General features: G+C 41.8%; 2 protein-coding genes across 4 annotated transcripts in view; one reads left to right on the top strand and one right to left on the bottom strand.

Moving 5' to 3' along the window:
- Positions 1 to 14,675, bottom strand: part of VIPAS39 (VPS33B interacting protein, apical-basolateral polarity regulator, spe-39 homolog) — a 28,374-nt gene extending 13,699 nt beyond the window's left edge. The window contains exons 1-11 of one of the 3 annotated variants that reach the window (XM_008590299.1): positions 14,582 to 14,675; positions 11,250 to 11,342; positions 10,303 to 10,408; positions 8,465 to 8,611; positions 7,313 to 7,351; positions 6,891 to 6,955; positions 6,083 to 6,139; positions 3,499 to 3,591; positions 2,994 to 3,027; positions 2,410 to 2,512; positions 900 to 927 (exon numbers count right to left, since the gene is read on the bottom strand). In XM_008590299.1, coding sequence (XP_008588521.1) covers positions 900 to 927; positions 2,410 to 2,512; positions 2,994 to 3,027; positions 3,499 to 3,591; positions 6,083 to 6,139; positions 6,891 to 6,955; positions 7,313 to 7,351; positions 8,465 to 8,611; positions 10,303 to 10,408; positions 11,250 to 11,342 — 765 coding nt within the window. In that variant the 5' untranslated portion in view covers positions 14,582 to 14,675. Of the gene's footprint in view, positions 1 to 899; positions 928 to 2,409; positions 2,513 to 2,993; positions 3,028 to 3,498; positions 3,592 to 6,082; positions 6,140 to 6,890; positions 6,956 to 7,312; positions 7,352 to 8,464; positions 8,612 to 10,302; positions 10,409 to 11,249; positions 11,343 to 14,165; positions 14,395 to 14,581 lie in introns of those variants that run through there. The other 2 variants (XM_008590316.1, XM_008590307.1) reach the window with 2 other exon arrangements.
- A 451-nt stretch (positions 14,676 to 15,126) lies between these two features.
- AHSA1 (AHA1, activator of heat shock 90kDa protein ATPase homolog 1 (yeast)) overlaps positions 15,127 to 18,600 on the top strand; it is an 8,685-nt gene continuing 5,211 nt past the window's right edge. Inside the window, exons 1-2 of the mRNA XM_008590289.1 lie at positions 15,127 to 15,373; positions 16,731 to 16,921. Coding sequence (XP_008588511.1) covers positions 15,294 to 15,373; positions 16,731 to 16,921 — 271 coding nt within the window. The 5' untranslated portion in view covers positions 15,127 to 15,293. The remainder of the gene's footprint in view (positions 15,374 to 16,730; positions 16,922 to 18,600) is intronic.

Below are 18,600 nucleotides of genomic sequence, written 5' to 3'. Positions count from 1 at the left end.
CAAAGAAGGTTAACAATATTATTAAATGTGCCAGCTGAATGTGTGCATCGATACCCTCACAAATGTGGTATACAGTGGTTAGAGAACAATCCCACCATTGACAGTGCTGAGAAATTCTTATTCCTGTACTATACTGCCAAACTTTAAAAAATGGACAGCTAAAGTTTTAATAATACAATTAAGTTTTTGGCAAAATTTCATATTTATTCTTGTATTCCAGGAATTCATCCTATGATTGTGAAAATCTGCCAAAAATCAGTTTTAACACTTGGCTACTGAGCTCTCAGCCAAAATGTATAATGGCTGTACTACCAGGTTGACCTATCTCCCTTCTTTTTTTTTTTTTTTTTTTTGTCTTTTTGTCTTTTTTCGTGACCGGCAACGGATTGCAACCCTCGGTGTTGCCCCCGCTCCTCGCTCAGCCAGTGAGCGGCCAGTCTGCATGTGGGACCCGAACCCTCGGTGGGAGCGCCGCCGCCCTTCCCAAGTGGTGCACTGTAGCAGTGTGCCACCGGGCCGGCCCCCTATCTCCCTTCTTGATCTATATCTGGTTCTCTTAACTTTCAATATTTTCTTCAGTGTTAGAAGCCAAAACCCAAAAGCTCCTACAAACTAGGACTTGAAAACAACTAAAAAACAAATTACGAATTAATCAGGTCAGTTTTCATTCCTTTATTTTAAAAAAATTTATTAATAAGCCCAACCAAAAGAGCATATAAAAAGAAACAAAACAATACATCACTTGGATTAAGTTTTCAGGTTTCTCAGATACCTCTCTCTTCTGGATATAATCAATACCAGAGGGAAAGATATAGTTCAATCACTCTGGGATCCTGGAAGCTGGATTTTGGCTTAGATTTGTTAAATAATTCCCCAACTGAAACAAAGGCCACACTTACCGCAAGCTCTTCTGTTCTATCTAGGAACCTGGGAAGAAGCAGAAGGGAGTAGGGCATTTTTATCTAGTTATGTGTGGCAGTATAACCTCACAAAATGGGGAGATTGTTCTATGAGAAACACAATCCAAACTCATTTCCTTCATTTATAAGATGAGCCCTTCTCTTCTTAAACTTTCTACTACCAGCAACCCCTTGAAAACACATGTGGATAGATGTCATTGTTTCTCTGTTCTTTCTAGCTGAAAGAGAAGCAAGGACAAGAAGGCACTGCAGAGTACTAATAGCTTTGTGATGTTAATGGGTCTGACAGAAAGGCTCAGAGTCTCCACAAAACCTACCCTAGCCCACAGTAACCTTGTTTTGTTTTGATTTTGAAAGATTAAAGCACTCTTCTCTGTCAATACAATCTTTTGTTTTCATATACAGAGTACAATGTATTTTATCTCCCCCAAAGGCTTAGGTAAAGCCTTGGCGCACAAGGACTTTGGTCTTCTGATTCCTCTTTACTCTGAACAGACAACTATCATTAACATCACTGCTCTGGCATGGAGGTGACGCTTGATAAAGCCTTCTTGATTGGGAAGGATGATGGGAGGGAGGAAGCAGCCTACTTCCATGAGCATGTCTTCTTTTGCAAATTCCTAGATAACCATCTGTAATCTTGACCCCAACCAAGTAACCCATTTCCCCACCTTAGTCTTTGGGACAGCTCATCACTGTGCTGGAGTCACTGGGTAACAGAGTTATCTTGGGCCACCTGTCAGTCTAAACAGATGTTCCAACCCGTTCCCTGACACTGAAGAAAGGACATAAAATAACATTTTAATCCAAGGGTGGAAAATAGTCTCCACTGATTGGAATGAGATAGGGAAGGAAATCATGATAGAAGACCACTCCCACCTCCTCCACCCCTAGAGAAATGCCTACCTCTCACCTATCAGAATATTACCTAACCTCATAGGCCCAGGTGAAATCCTAATCACTTCCATGAGGCTTTCTTCAGATATCCTGACTGAAAATTATATTTTCATCTTCTCTTCCACTGTACTTCTCACTGGCATCACTTGGGACCAATTCATAAAAGATACCTTTATTCTAGGTCTTCTATAAGAAAAGGCTTTATTAATATTAATATTACAGACTAAGTACTAACTCTCTTAATCTTCATAATGACTCTGTGTGGTAGATATCATCATCTCCATTTTACAGACATGAAAACTCATGCTTGGAGAGGTTTGGTAACTGGCTCAAAGTCACTCTATGAACTAAGGTGCAGAACCATTATTCGACCCAGGTGTGCTTGACTCCAGTGCCTGGTTCTTAACTACCCTTCTATAATTTCATCTTATCAAAGGACAGACTGTGGTGTATTTTTAGCTATTCCATGTTTCAATGTCTTATCTTCTATGTATTTCCAGAAAAGGAAAGTGTCTTCTATTTCTTTGTATTCCCCAGAGAGCTTTGAAAAAAGTACTTAATAAACTTCACAGACCAGACGATCAATTCTTACCTGAAGAGGTCTAAAAGCAGTTTTTGATCCCCTATTTCCTTAAGGAAGTGAATGAGATGTCTCAGGGCAACCTGTCGCACCTCCAGCTCTCGGAAGAGGATCTCTGGCAGGATTTAGGTAGAGAAGATAAAAGCCTATTACTCAAGTGTGAAATTGGTCTCCCTACTCACACATTCCAAACAATACCTCCTCAAAGCCTAGCAGAAGCTAAGACTGGTTTACCCCTATGTTTCAATCCACCATCTACACACTCTACAGTGTAGGACAACTCAAAGCCATTGAGTAAGCTTTTCAGTTCCCACCAACCCGAACAGCAGGCACTTAGCATGAACTCTGACTTCCTCAAACCAACGCAGCCATCTGTCTGTACAGACAGACAAACAGGGGATTCTGTGGTTAACATAGTTATCACCTTAAAGGATGCCTTCAGAGATGTGATGTGTGCTCTGAAGTCTCAGGCTACCCTAGCTATCTATAAAATAGACTTGATAGTGGTGAATTCCGGGATGAAAGCCACATGCCATTCTCCCCTCAATTGTAGCAGACACCTTGCTCACTGACGATTCCCCTCAGACCATGCTCACCTTTGCTCAGTGTCCTCTTCAGGAAGATCAGAACCTAGAGGAAAAGAGAAGAATGTGCAACCTTTCAAACGCAAAGCCCTGCCCTGAGCACCATGTGTCTAGGAATCAGGCCGGCAACTCAGGAATCTGCAGGTACAGACAAGAGATGTCTCTGTGTGATGGAAGAAAAGTGTGTCTTGGAGTCTGCATGCTGGTGCTCATACTGGCTGAGAGATACCTCCCTCTAAGAGAGGCTGCTCTCACATCTCTCCTCCCTCATATCATTTTTTATGATATAGAGTAGCCAACCTTCTGTTTCTTGTTTACAATCAAGAGTTCCACACACACTGCATGTCCCATCAGATGAGCCGTGGAGCACAGATTACTGAGAATTCTATTACTCAAAGAAAAATCCAGAATCTTTATTTGACATTCAACCCAAAATATTAGAGTCTATTTTGTTTAGACTTTCAGAAACTAATGAAAACATTAAACAAACAACGACGACAAAAATCCCACAACTCACTGCAGTGATGACGTTTCCATCATGCATGCTTACTGCCTCTTCTAGGAGTTGTAGCTTGTCCTGTAATGAGCGGAATCTTTCTAGTGAGCAGATCTGGCAGAATAAAAACAGAATTAGTGCATAAGGAAGAGGACAGTTTCCTATATTTCTTTGTCATTGGATACTGAAAATAGCCCACAATGAAAGGAAACGTCCCCAAGGAGAGCCACTTTATACTTGGCACTATGGTCTGCAGTATTTCATGAGATAGTACATTCCCACCACACCCTCTCTAGTTCCGCCTGCTGCCCTACAAGATGCTAATGTCCAGAAGTCTTGACAAAGTCAATGGACAGTGAGATCACTTGTTCTTCTTTTTAGTAAGGTATAATTTACATAAAATAAAATCTGTCCTATTTAAGTGTATAGTCTGTAACTTTAACGAGTATTTACATCCATGTATCCACTATCATAACAAAGACACAGAACATTTCCATCACCCCCAACAGTTCCCTTGTCCACTCTGATGTTAATGCCCTCCTCCCATCCCCATTCCCTGGCAACCACTCATTTGTTTTCGGTCACAATTCTTTCTAGAATTTCACAAAATATCATACATGTGTTGTGGCAAGTATCAATACTTTGTTCCTATTTATTAACAAGAAATTTTCCATTGTGTATTGATATACCACAGTTTATCCATTTACCTGCTGGTGAACATTTGGGTGGTTTCCACTTTTGGGGATTTAATAAAGCTGTTATGAATTTGTATACAAGTTGTTATATGGATATATGTTTTAATTTACCTTAGATTGTAAATATCTAGAAGTGAAATTGCTGGGTTGTATTATAATAATTACATGTTTAACTTCATAAGAAACTCCAGACTATTTTCCAAAGTAGTTTTACCATTTTACATTCCCACCAGCAGTGTATGAGAGTCTAGTTCCTTCACATCCTCCCAATGGTTGGTATGATCAGTCTTAAATTTAGTCATTCCAGTGGCTATATAGTGGTATCTCATGGTTTTAATTCACACTTTATTAATAACTATAATGTTGAACATCTTTTCAAGTGCTTATTGGCCATTGAGTGTCTTCTTTTGTGATGTGTCTGGTCAAATCTTGTGCCAATTTTTTATTAGATGGCCTGTCTTGTTATCACTGAGTTATAAGAGTTCTTTATATATTCTGGGTAAAAGTCCTTTATAATATATGTGTTTTGCGAGTATTTTCTCCCAGCTATGATGGCCTTTTCATGTTTTTAATAGTGCTGCCAAAGAATAAAAGTTTTTAATTTTGATAAAGTCCATTTATCAATTTTTTCTTTTATAGTCCATGCTTTTTATGTCCTAGGTAATAAATCTTTGCATAACTCAAGTCACAAAGATTTTTACCTATATTATCTTCTACAAGTTTCATAGTTTTAGCACTTAGTTTAAGTCTACAATCCATTTTGACCCATTAATTACTATGATGTGAATTCCCCCCAAATTGGTGTATAGATTCAATGCAATCCCAATCAAAATTCCAGCAGCTCTTTTGTAAACCTGATACTAAAATCTATACGGAAATATAAAATATCCAAAATAGGCAAAACAACTTGGAAGAGAACAAGTTGAAGGTTGAAAGTTTCAACAAAGTTGAAGTTACCTGATTTCAAGATTTACTACAAAGCTATAATCAAGACTGTGGCACTGGCATAAGGATAGAGAAATAAATCAATGAATAAAGAATCCAGAAATAGACCTGTACACATATGGTCAACTGATTTTCAACAAAGGCACCAAGGTAATTTAATGGGGAAAGGACACTCTTTTCAACAAATAGTGCTGAAACAAATGAAGATCAACATGGCAGAAAAAAAAATGAACCTCACCCTTACCTTACAACATATACAAAAATTAACTCACAACGGATCACAGACCTGAACATAAAATATTGCTCTGTTTTTTTTTCTGGTGGCTGGCCAGTAAGAGGATCTGAACCCTTGACCTCAGTGTTATCAGCACCACACTCTAACCAAGTGAACTAACTGGTCAGCCAAAATTAAAATTTCATAATTTTGTTTGGTTTTCTTTGTTTTTGGGGGATTTTTTGTTTTTGGTGGCTGGCCAATACAGGGATCCAAATCCTTGACCATGGTATTAAAACACCATGCTGTAACTAACAGGCCAGCCCTGCTCTCACTCTTAACTGTACTTTTCCCTCTCATCCATCACTCTTTCCCCACTAATCCATCAAAGCAACACTAAACCCTGGAGAGTCAGAAACTTTACAGCTAACCTTTTTTTTTTTTTTTTGTCCTTTTGAGACTGGCCGCACTGCGCTCAGCCAGTGAGCGCTGTGAGCACACCAGTCATCCCTATATAGGATCCGAACCCGCGGCAGGAGCGCTGCTGCACTCCCAGTGCCGCAGCTCCCGAGTGTGCCACGGGCTCGGCCCTACAGCTAACTTTTGAGCTTAGTGGAATTATTATCCTCCTGAAAATGACTTCATTTAACAAATGGGAACTGAAGAAAGAGGTCAAGAAATCCTCCCTGTGGGAACACGCTGCCCAGATTCCAAAAAAATCCCACAAGAATTGTCTCTCCAGTGACTTTACCTTGCCCTTCCGAAGGCGTCGCACTGTATCACTGGGGCTCCAGTCATTGCTGTAATCCTGGAATATTAGCAATACGTGAATGTCAGGAAGTTAAGGGATCAGAATTATCAGTGTTATCAGTGTTCCACCTCCTCACCTCAAACTCATAGTTCTTAGTCTCTAAGGGGGAAAGATTTTGTGCAAGGGAATGGATGAAGAAAAAATGAAGAACTGCGATGATCCTGTTTTGAGTTTCTGAAGAAACTAAAGCAGGAGCAATACAGGCAAAAGGAGATGGATCAAAGAAGGACAACCAATTGACAAAACCAGTAACCCTATGCCAACTGGCTCAGGATTTCAACCTCTAGACGCAATCAGAGTCACATTTTGGGATCCTAATAATAAATTCCATTGGCCAACAGAAGGAAAGAGAGACATTTGATACTTTTTCCTTTTCTGACTTAGAATATAGTTTCTTCCTTGTGAATTAATTTGTTTTATATGTTTCATGGGAATACGACCTCCACCAAGCTTCCAGACTGCAATGATGATCACTGAGTTTCAAAGTATAGTCTTCAAAAGGCAGCATAATAGGTAAGGAAAGTATGCTAGGACTGCATCAGAAAGTAGAGATTTTTAGTCCAAGTTCTACCCTTTCTTCACTGTGAGACCCCATGCAAGCCCTAATATTTAGAAACCCAGTTTTCTTATCTATAAAAGGGAGTAAAAATAATACCTGCTCAAAGAGTTGGGAAAATCAAGCAAGATAACATATGTCAAGGTACTTTATACTGCGTAAAGTGTCATACTAGTGTAAGATATAACTCACCCTATACTCCCCCTTGGGTCTCCCCAGCTCTGGAGCATAGCTTTTGGCAGGTGTGTCTGACAGAGCTGAAAAAGAACAAGCAGCTGGTTCTGAAGGATACTCTGAGTCCTGCTTCATCATTCCTTTCCTCTACTGCTTCCTTCTTACGCACATTTTTTTGACTGTGGGCTCCCAAGGTATCTTTATGGCCAAAAGTAGATCTCAGTTCTTCCCCAAAGACAGCATCCCTAGAAGTCACCCATTGCCCCTGTAGCCAGAATGATTTCTACATCAGTATCAGAAAATGTCTCTAATAATGATGGTAGATTCAGAATTAAGCTCATCTACTCATTTAATTACCACTGTCCCAATGATTTCCAATACCATACCCCAGATCAGTAACATCTCCCACAGCAATCAAGAGAAGAGGCTACAATGCCTACCATCTGAAAGGAACTGGAAACTTCCAGGTCGGGTTCTACCTAGAAGACCAAGAGAGGGAAGAGGTCAACAATTCAAGTCAGAGCCATCCAGACTTGGTTAAGAACACAGTGTATACAGAACCTTATTATGCAATAGGGGAACTTAACACTTAAAAAATCTTGTATTCAAGTTCAGAAATCCGAGGTGCCATTTAAAAAAAGGGCAAGAAGAAAAAATTTCAAGTTGTAGTAAAATATACATAGCACAAAATTTACAATTTCAGCCATTTCTACATGTATAATTCAGTGCTATTAAGTACATTCACATCGTTGTAGAACCATCACCACTATCCATCTCCAGAATTTTTTCATCACCCCAAATTGAGACTAAACAATAACTCTCCACTCTCTCTCCCCCAGCCCTTGGTAACGACCATTCTACTTTCTGTATCTATGAATCTAACTATTCTATGTACCTCACATAAATGGAATCATACAATATCTGTTCTTTGTGTCCTTATTTTATTTAGCATAACGTCCTTTAAGTTCATCCGTGTTGTAGTATGCACCACAATTTCATTCCTTTTTAAGGCTGAGTAATATTACATTACATGTACATACCACACTTTGTTTATCCATTCATCTGTTAATGAATGGATGTGCGTTGTTTCCAATTTTTGGCTATTATGAATAATGCTGCTATAAACACCTGTGTACAAATATTTGTTCAAGACCTTGGTTTCAATTCTTTTTGGTATATACCTGGAAGTAAAATTGCTGGATCATATGGTAATTCTATATCTAATTTTTTGAGGAAATGCCATACTATCTTTCCCAGTAGCTGCACCATTTTACGTTCCCACCAACAATGCACAAAGGTTCCCACTGCAGTGCACAAGAGGTAGGGAAGAATTTTGATCTAGGCAAATTTCTTTAGTACCTGTCACAGGGTTAATGTCAATTTTGTTCATCATGTTCTAGAAATCTAGTCCAACTCTCTTCCCCAAAATTTCTCTCATTTCTCTGATTCCTAATATCCAGTTGCCAGCTCCAGTGATAATTCTTTATCATTCAATAATCCTTTTCTCTAAAGTAAATGAAAATTATAGCCTGAGTATTTTACTCAAAAAAGAAAAGGAGGACTTCCCTGTCCCTTTAACCATCACTCTTTACCTCTAAAAAAGCTACTCAGGGAGTAGGTAGAAGTAGGTTTGGGTAGTTGTGCATAGGAGGAGAAGCTGTTTCGGCTCTTTAGCTGTTCACGTCCCTCATGTGTAGACCCACTATTACCAGCAGTCTCTCTGATGGACCATGAAATACCTGTGAGACAGTAAGAACTAAACCAGTAATTCTCATCCTAAGTAAATCTTGACATCCAACATTCAACAAACTCTAAAATCTTTCACTAGGCACCCTGGTCCCTTGGCTAACATGCAGCAGGAAGAAAAGATAAAACGAATAGACTAATCAACAGAAAAATGGGCAAAGGACATGAATAAATGGGTCACAGAAAAGGAAATTCAAATGGCTTTTAAACATTTGAAAAGATGCTCACTCTTAATAAGCGTATCACAAATTAAAACTACAATAAAATATCATCGGACCTCTATAACATAGGAAAAGATCCAAAAGCTTGATAATACCCTGTGTTGGCAAGACTGTGTAGAAACAGGAACCCTCTTAAGTTGGGTGGTAGTACAAATACAAATTGGTACAACCCCTGTGGAGGGTGATTTGCTAATATCTATTCAATACAGATGCAAATATCCTAGGCCTGTAATTCCACTCTTAAGAATTTATCTTTCATTTACTCATATATGGTCAGAACACAATATCATTGATAGGAAATAAACAACAAGATTGGAAACAATCTAGAGTTCATCAATAGAGGACTGATTAAACAAATTATGGTAAATCCATACAATGTAATACTACACTGCTACTTAAAAAAAACAGAGAGAGAATGAGAAAACTCTTTGTATACTGATATGGGAAGATCTGCAATCTATATTATCACATAAAAATAGCAAGATATAAAGTATGCTACTGCTTGTGTAAAAAACAGGGTAAGAATATATATTCCTATATGCATTGCAAATGCAAAAAGAATCTTTAGATGAATACACAGGAAGCAAGCAACAGTTGTTATTTTGAGGGAGAGCAGGGACTAAGAACTGAGAAGATTCATAACAGTGTGGAAGGGAAACTTTTCACTGTATACATTTAACACATTTTTTATTTTTAAATTGTATTACAGTATTTCCTATTCTAAAAAAACTTTTAATTAGAAATATTTCGGGTTGGCCCGGTGGCGCACTGGAGAGTGCGCCGCTTGGGAGTGCAGCGGCGCTCCCGTGGAGGGTTCGGATCCCATGTGGAGACAGGTTCCCGCTCACTGGCTGAGCGCGGTGCGGGCGCAACACCGAGGGTTGTGATCCCATTGCCCGTCCCCGGTACGGGCGCAACACCGAGGGTTGCAATCCCGTTACCAGTCAGTAAAAAAGACAAAAAGGAAAAAAAAAAAATATTTCTAAAAAATAAGATGGATTCTGCAGAGGTATTAAGTGGTAATTATATAACACTAGGCTGTGAGACTTGCTGGCTAAGGAAGTCAGTTCTGCCAACCAGTTATGAGTATTTAAGTCAGTAGTTCCCAAATACGATTACATATTACAATCACCTGTAGTGCTTATTAAAAATTGAGAGCCCTCATCCCCCCAAGAACCACTGAATCAGAATCTCTGTGGTAAAGTCCAGGGATCTGCTATTTTAACAAGCATCCTAAATGAGTATGAAGTAGCCAGCCAAGCAAACCTAAAGACCCATATATGAATTACTGCTGTATTCCCCAAGTGTCTTCTGCTGGGGTTAAATTTCTGGATGTATGATCATGTGAAAATAGCCTAACCTCATTCCCTTTCCTGACTAGCATTGTGGAGACAACAAGAGGAGCCTTCACTAGTAACAAGAACCCTGAATATCAATCCCATCCTAGAGCCTCTTCTACTTACTTCCCACAGGTTCCCCACTCCAGCTGACTCGTTCCAGGTCTTCATCATCATCATCATCATCCACGAAGTCTCGAAGGCTATTCACTGCCTGCTTGGATTCCTTTAACTGCACAGGGACAGAAGACAGGGCACTCAAGCAATCATTGCTCCCCACCAAGAACTGGAACTTGAAGATGGCCAACACTTTCACCCTCTGCAATCTCAAGCCAAGCCTATTAGATATTTGCAAAGAAAATAAATTGCTTTTCAGCCAACACTGCAGTTCAGAGGCAAAAGAGTTAGGAGAAACCAAAGCCACTTTTGAGTTCTAATCATATTCCTGGCAATGGCTTGCTGTGTAAACATGAGTGAATTTAAAGCCTCTTTTGAGTTCAAATCATATTTCTGGCAATGACTTGTTGTGTCAACCTGAGTGAATTTATTCACTTCTCCAAAAATGAATTTGTTTCCCAATCTGTAAAATAGATACAATAAAGGTGAATCTTTATCTTTAAAAATAATAAATATATCACATGAATAAAAAACTTGGAGTTCTTTTTTTTTTGTCCTTTTTGAGACTGGCCGCACCGCGCTCAGCCAGTGAGCGCACCTGCAGTCATCCCTATATAGGATCCGAACCCGCGGCAGGAGTGCTGCTGCGCTCCCAGCACCGCACTCTCCCGAGTGCGCCATGGGCTCGGCCCTGGAGTTCTTAAAAAAAAAAATCTGAAAGAAAAGAATCATGTTAAGAAGGTAAAGTAAGAAGGGCAGAGTTGGTTTTTAACAATCCTTCTGGCTCTTTCCTGAAGGATTTTCTCCATAAAGGTTCTTCTGAAGCTCTGACCCAAAACATTTCTGAGCCTAATAGAGACATGGTCAAAAGCCAGGTTACCCAGGACCTAAGGGGATGGAATTTTAGAATGGCCCAGTGGAGGAGGGTGTGACCTTCAGCAACTGTAGAAACCTACCTGTGAGAGCTCATCATCTTCGTCATCAAAGGTGAAAGCCTTGAACTTGGAGCTGTTCCAATACTCCTCCTCATCACCCTTTGTCCAACTCATCTGGAGTGGGAGGAAGACAGACACATGTCCCTTTCTGGGCCCTCCCCCCAAAAAGAGCTCCAAAAGCTTTAGATTCCTTCATTCCTAACTGCCCCTAGAAATCAGGAATGTAGGAAAAAATCTAATAAAGCAAATATTGAACCTGCCATATAAAATCAGATCCTTGCATCTCCAACTAATCAGGTCTTACTTTTTTTTTTTTTTTTTTTTTTTTTTTTTTCCGGGCCCGGCAACGGATCGCAACCCTCAGTGTTGCCCCCATACCGGACAGGGGACCGGCAACAGGATTGCAACCCTCGGTGTTGCTCCCGCGCCTCGCTCAGCCAGTGAGCGGGAACCGGTCTGTATGTGGGATCCGAACCCTTGGGCGGGAGCGCCGCCGCGCTTCCCAAGCGGTGCACTTATCCAGTGCACCACCGGGCCGGCCCCCAGGTCTTACTTTTGATGCTATAATTACTCACTAGTAATCACTCATTCTTAGAGCATCTGCTTTGTTCAAGGAACTCTCTCAGGAGTTATAAGGGATATAAAAAAGTACAAGACACAGTACAATGTACAATGTACAAAGAAGATCAGTCAAAGCATGCATAAAATGTAAGAATTGCATTCATGCATTCAACATATATCTATTGGGCCGGCCCATGGCTCACTCGGGAGAGTGCGGTGCTGATGACACCAAGGCCCCGGGTTCGGATCCCATGTAGGGATGGCAAGTTGGCTCATTGGGTGAGCGTGGTGTTGACAACACCAAGTCAAGGGTTAAGATCCCCTTACCGGTCATCTTTAAAAAAAAAAAAAAAAAAAAAATACATATATATATTAAGTGCTGCCTCTGAGGCACTGTTCTAGGCTCTGGGACTACTACAGTAAATAAAACTGACAAATATCCTGCTCTCATGTATGCTCTTTAAATGCATGAAAGAATAAGAGCAAAGCAATTAAAAGAAACAGAATTACCTTGCCTGTATCTTCAAATCATGATTATTTCATTAACGACCACTGACCAAAATTTGGGAAATGAGGGACCAGCCAAGAAAACAAAGTATATAAAAAATTAGTCAAAAGAACATAAGTCCTTCTCATAACTAACTACTCTAAAATTAAATTTCACCTTGCAAAAAAAAGTTTTGCCCTATCAATGCCAAGTTAATTACAGTGAAAACTGTGATTTAATCCAAGAATAAGGTACCAAAACTTCCACAGCACCAAAATTAACTCCAAAGGCCATGCCATACAGCATCAAATTCTAAAGGATCATTTTGCTTTTCCTTTACTTATTTATTTTTGGGGCAGCTGGCCAAACCCTTCACCTTGGTGTTATAACACGACACTCTAACCAACTGGGCTGACTGGCCAGCCCTGCTTTTCCTTTTATTTTGACAGCATCTCAAAAGCTTGAGAAACACTCATTATGGTAGCCCTGCTGAGGCTTCTGATGGACCTTAATATACTCTACTCTCAGTTCCTGACTCTGTTTTCAACTTTGGGGATATAGGAATGGCAAAGGTATGGTGGGTATATTATCTGGTCCTTTCCCATGGCAGACATCACTAATTGATTTCTGCTGAACCCAGATGTGGCTTAAAAATCTTTTTCTGTATTTAATTCTAGGGAGTCAAAACCAAATAAAAAAGATGGCAGATACATCGGACTCAGGAAACAAAGTGCCTAGCAGAAAGTAAATACTAAATGCTAGTTCCCGTTTGTATCGGATATCTTGCTGACATCTTTCTGTCTTAAGTTTCCTTATCCAGGAAATAGGCATGACCTAACTTGTAGGATTGTTATGAGGATTAAGCCAGTCAATATATGGAAAGTACTTAATGCCTGACACAAAATTAATGCTCAATATTAACTTTTATCATTAATAAATTATCCTGTTGGGCCGGCCCGTGGCTCACTTGGGAGAGTGTGTTGCTGATAACACCAAGGCCCCGGGTTCAGATCCCATATAGGGATGGCCGGTTAGCTCAATGGGTGAATGTGGTGCTGACAGCACCAAGTCAAGGGTTAAGATCCCCTTACCAGTCATCTTTTAATAAATAAATAAATAAATTATCCTGTTACCTTGGAAAAAGCTAGAAAAATATTTTTAATCAATCGTAAAGATTTAAAAACATTAGTTTACTACAAAAATCCTGAGAATGGCAACAAATACTGAACATCTGTATAGAATGTATAAATATTTCTGGTGCGCCACTTTTTATAAAGCACTGTCATTCACTCGATCCTTAGAACAATCCTGTACAGTACGCCTGGCAGATTCCATTTCCATCTCACTGATTAGGAAAATGAGGCACAAAAGGATTCAGTTCCAAAGCCACTTTATAATCGCTCCTATTCCAAACTACAATCCAGGTTTTCTGGCTCCTAGACCATTTCTACAGTCTTGTATGGACCTACTACCTATTTTTCATTCTCGGGAAAACTAGGGCAGATCATTCCTTCACTATAATAAATATCTACAGATAGGCATAGAATGTGTCTAACAGACCCAATAATCCACCAGAGGATTTCTGGAATCCTTTTTTAACCATGCAATGGCAGTGGACACTGGACACCAGTTTGTACTTCTAGTGTCAAATGAGAAGCTAGCTTTACTTGTCAAGTAAAGGGATAATGACTTAATGGCTCTAGAAGTTATTAAGCAATCAGGTGCAATATTAAGGGTGACTGCGAAAAGTGATTCAACATGATTTAAAATTTTTCAGAGGCTTGTCCTAATCGTGAACTGTTTACTGAGAGCCCACAAGGTAGGGTGATAAATCTGAAGGGAGCAGGAACATGACGTAGGACAACAGAAGGATCAGCAAAAATACCCACAACCAAGACGCTCCCTGCCTCAGGACACTCCAGAACCAGCGACTGAGAAATCAGTCTCGGTTTCAGTTACCGTCTTCTGAGCCAGGCCGACACAGGGGAAGCTTGTGAACAGAAACCAGGGAACGTGGGTTAAGCTAGGATGACTCTAAAGGCGAAACGTCCAGGAAGCCACAGCTCTACCGCAGTCGCCGGGCCCGGCGGATCCCGGGTAGAGTCAGCGCGTTCAGAGCCAAATGTCCACCTGTGGACCAAACGTGGACGCTCACTCGCAGCCCCAACCCCGAGCGTACTTCGGTTTCCAAAAGTCGCCCCGTCGGAAGAAGAGAGTCAAGAGCGGAGGGAGGGGGAAAGAATAAGGATGTGGAGTCGCCAGACTCAGCCAGATACGCTGCCCAAGGGGCTTAGGACACCCTCACCTCTTCCACACCGAGCCCTCCCTCTCAGGACAGCGCCGGCCTCCGCCGCCGCTGAGCCAGCTTTTTCAGTCAGTCTGTGCGGCATAGAAAAGGGGCGGAAGCGGGTAGTCGCGCGGGGGTGCGGGCGACGGAAGCGCACGGAAAAGAAAGAAGCCGCAGGACATGTCGGAAGTTGTAGTTTTTTCTGCCTCCGCCGTCAGGGGCAGTCCCGATGGCCTACAGGGCTTCTTGACTACAGACCCCAGAACCCCCAGCACACCATGCTAGGTCATTTCCTTTACTGTCAGTGCGACCTTCTGCCATTGTCTAGCGGGTGCCTTAGCAAGACTACAACTCCCATGAGGCTCAGCAGGGCCAAGGTAGGGTCTAGGGAAACAATGAGACGTGTTCTTTGTGTCATTACGGGTGAGGAATGATCGTGTGAGGGGTTAGGTTTCGGGCCCCTTGGGGGATAACGTGAGGGAGCCTGAAGGAACTCTAGAACTGGCGAAACCTAGGGAACGGCGAGTTGGAACGGAAGTAGGCAGTGGGAGTGGGGAGGAGCCGGAAGTTAAGGCGGGGAAGTTGGGTTGGGGTGGAGGGAAAAGCAAGCCAGGAGGTGTTGCGGCCGCTTCTAGTAGTTTCCAGGCGCTACTGGGCGGCTGGCACCAAGCGTTCCTGAGGCTGTGGCTGCGGCTGCTCGGGAGCTGGTGGCGGTGCGATTGGAGAGCCGATGGCCAAGTGGGGTGAGGGCGACCCACGCTGGATCGTGGAGGAGCGGGCGGACGCCACCAACGTCAACAACTGGCACTGGTGAGGGCCAGCAAGGCAGGCCGCCGTAGCGCTGCTGTCGAGCTAGGGTTTCGGGGTTCCTGGAACCTCGGCCCGGACAGAGGTGGGGCGGAGGCAGCCCTGCCCGGAGATGGGGGTGGGTCTTTATTGTGGCAGGAGCCAGTAGCCCCAGGCCTCTGCAAGCCCCCGGCCACCGTCTCAGTGTTTGGGGCGAGAGGGTCGACGTGTGGAGGGCTGTGCCCCAGGAGAGGGGTTTCAGAGAGGTGAGAGTATGACGCCGGAGCTGCTGCATCCAGCCTGAGCCGGGGAGATGCTTCCTACACGTGGCCGGAGGAGTCACTGAGACCTGAGCCTCCTTCGATTGTGTTGGGAGATTGTTGTGGAAAGCTCAGGGCCGTGGAGCTGTAATTCCTATTTGGGGATTTACAGTGAAATTTGAAGTCGGTCATAGGGGACCACCGTCTCAGTCCCCCAGGCCAAGGTTTGGAACGTGTTCCGCAGTTGCTCAGAGTGCAGTGAGGCTGAAGACTCTGCGGCCTCTCAGCCGGAAGTATTATTAAGTTGGTTGTGGAGTAACTGCAGGTTGCCAGGCAATCACGGTTTTTATATCCCGACCTTTCATAAGAGCCTGCCCTCCTCTACGAAGTGTTCTAGACGTAATGTTTCCTCATCTTTGAAGTCCACTGAACTTCGTTCATGCTGTTTACTGTATTTTTACTTTGTTGCAGCTCTTTTTGCTGTTACTTTCTCTGATAGTTAATAAGTAGGAAGGCAGATAGTGATTTTACTTCCCATATCTCAGTCTGTCTAATCTCCTCTTAACATACCCAGAGTACTTGACCTAATTTTTGTTGTTGTTTTGAAGTCCTGGGCTTAATGATTTTGTGGCCATTTAGAGGGTATAAAATGCCTACGGCGTTTATAGCACAGTTTGAATCTGACTGGTCAGAAAACTGCTAATGAGGTCAAGGTTATCGTTTATTTCTTACTGGGCCTTTTAGCTGAATACCGTGTTCCATTGTCCTGTCTGCTCCTGACCCTTCAGCAACATGTGCACAGTTTTCCACTTGATCAAATGGGGGCGCCATGTTGAAGTGTCGAGTAATTCCCATCACCATCAGGCTGAGAAAGGAGAGCATAATTTTCCATTTAGTTATACATCATTCTATACAGCAGTTGTCTTTGTTGACAATATGCACCACTTTGTCTTCCTAAAAGAAAAGAGAATGCCATGTTTGTGGACATACTGGAGTCGGACCAAAAGTTTTGTATTCTTTTCAAACTGTTGGTTAGGTCTCCTTTAACCTTGCCTTCACTTGCATAGAGCAATGTATCCTCCATTTGAATGCTGGTCCATAGCTTTCTTTCTGTTTTGCAGGACGGAGAGAGATGCTTCAAACTGGTCCACAGATAAACTGAAAACACTGTTCCTGGCAGTGCAGGTGCAAAATGAGGAAGGCAAGTGTGAGGTGACAGAAGTGAGTAAGCTTGATGGAGAGGCATCCATTAACAATCGCAAAGGCAAACTTATCTTCTTTTATGAGTGGAGCATCAAACTAAACTGGACAGGTAAGTCTAAACTGGACCATCAGGGAAGAAGTTAACTGCATTTTGGTTGACCCATTAAGGTACTAAAGAGAATAGTTTTTGAGCAGTTATGAAGAAAGAACACAAATAGTGCTGCTTTGGAGTCCTACGTAAAGCAGTATTGACTGCTGAAATCTCTCTGCCACTGTGGAACACTGATTGGATTTCCTCTCTGGGTCTCATGCGTCCCCATCAGTGAAATGGCTGGGTCCCTGCATCTTTGGGTCTTGGTCTGTGTTGGGACACATAAAGTGATGTTTCCTCAGACTAGCTACATCTGTCTTGTTAATGATTTAACAGAAGGAAGGGAGGCTTTTTTGGTCTTCATCTTTTTTTTTTACTCTCTCCAGTGTGAATATAAGAGGTTAGGCCACTGTGATAATGAAGCTTGTATGTGACTATAACTTGGGGCTGTTTCAATCTATCTTTCTGTGATTACATTAGAAAAGAATTGAGGCCATGAGTATGCACCACTTGGATAGTCCTAATAGTTGGGAGGCTGAATTTTAAAAGGCATTCTAACTTAAAGGAGTATGAGATAGCTACTGTCTGTGTATGGGGCAAAGCATGAAGTAAATTTATGCTTCAATAAATATTTCTCAGGTGAATGGTAATACAGAGGGTGAAAGTAGATATGTCTGCCCATGATGTTTATTTATTTGTTTGTTTTAGTAAAACTAAAGCGTAGTAGTCTGGAAGGAACCTTAGGTACTGTCTTGCCCAGTCCTCTTTTTATAGATTGAGAAACTGAGGCTTAGAGGAGTGAAGGTAAATGTTAATTAATTTTGAAATAGTTGATTCTGCTATAGCTCACCCTATGTGTTCCTAAAAAATCATCACACTATGCAAAATTTTTCAACGAATGCCATAGGACTAATAGGGGGGATGGGATTAGGCACACAAAACCCAAAAACATCAGTGACACATTTTTTAAAATACAGGAATTACCAGCCAGACACCAATAAATAAATATAGGAACTTAAAATTGGTAGCACCGTTTTACAAATGCTGAATAGTAAGAAATACATAAATACTACAGTAAATGCGGTGCTTCACCTGAAAAAGACCTGAAGCTTACTTGTGGAGGTGGACATCAAAAGGGTTGCAGCTTGAGAGCTATTGTGAAGTGGTGATAGGAGGGTCATCTGAAATCAGGAGGAATGTTGCAACACCAGATGTGGATGCATGTGGCTTATAACACATGGGGTGAACTGAGGTCATTGGCAGATGTTTGAGATGTGTGTGTTCTGTGTATTCCTGTGCAGCTGGGTGTGGTTTTCTGTTCACCTAAAGAGAGAGGTCTGGATGAGATCACATATGAGGGTGCTTCAAAAAATTCATGGAAAAATAGAATTGATAGGTAATATGAATCTTTCCATGAACTTTTTGAAGTACCCTGGTATAAGCAAACATGAAGTTCTCATTATGACCAAATCTTTGCCTAATATTTCAGTGGCATTGGAGTAAATTCATATTTTCAAAACAGATACCCTAGGGGCCGACCCTGTGGCGCACTCGGGAGAGTGCAGCACTGAGAGCGCAGCAGCGCTCCCGCCGCGGGTTCGGATCCTATATAGGGATGGCCGGTGCGCTCACTGGCTGAGCGCGGTGCGGCCAGTCACAAAAAGGACAAAAAAAAAAAAAAAAAAAAAAAAAAACTC

Source organism: Galeopterus variegatus, unplaced genomic scaffold, assembly GCF_000696425.1.
Source record: "Galeopterus variegatus unplaced genomic scaffold, G_variegatus-3.0.2 Scaffold140, whole genome shotgun sequence".
Taxonomy (NCBI): domain Eukaryota; kingdom Metazoa; phylum Chordata; class Mammalia; order Dermoptera; family Cynocephalidae; genus Galeopterus; species Galeopterus variegatus.
The sequence above is the reverse complement of the archived record's forward strand: the minus strand, read 5'-3'. Positions and strand labels throughout refer to the sequence as shown.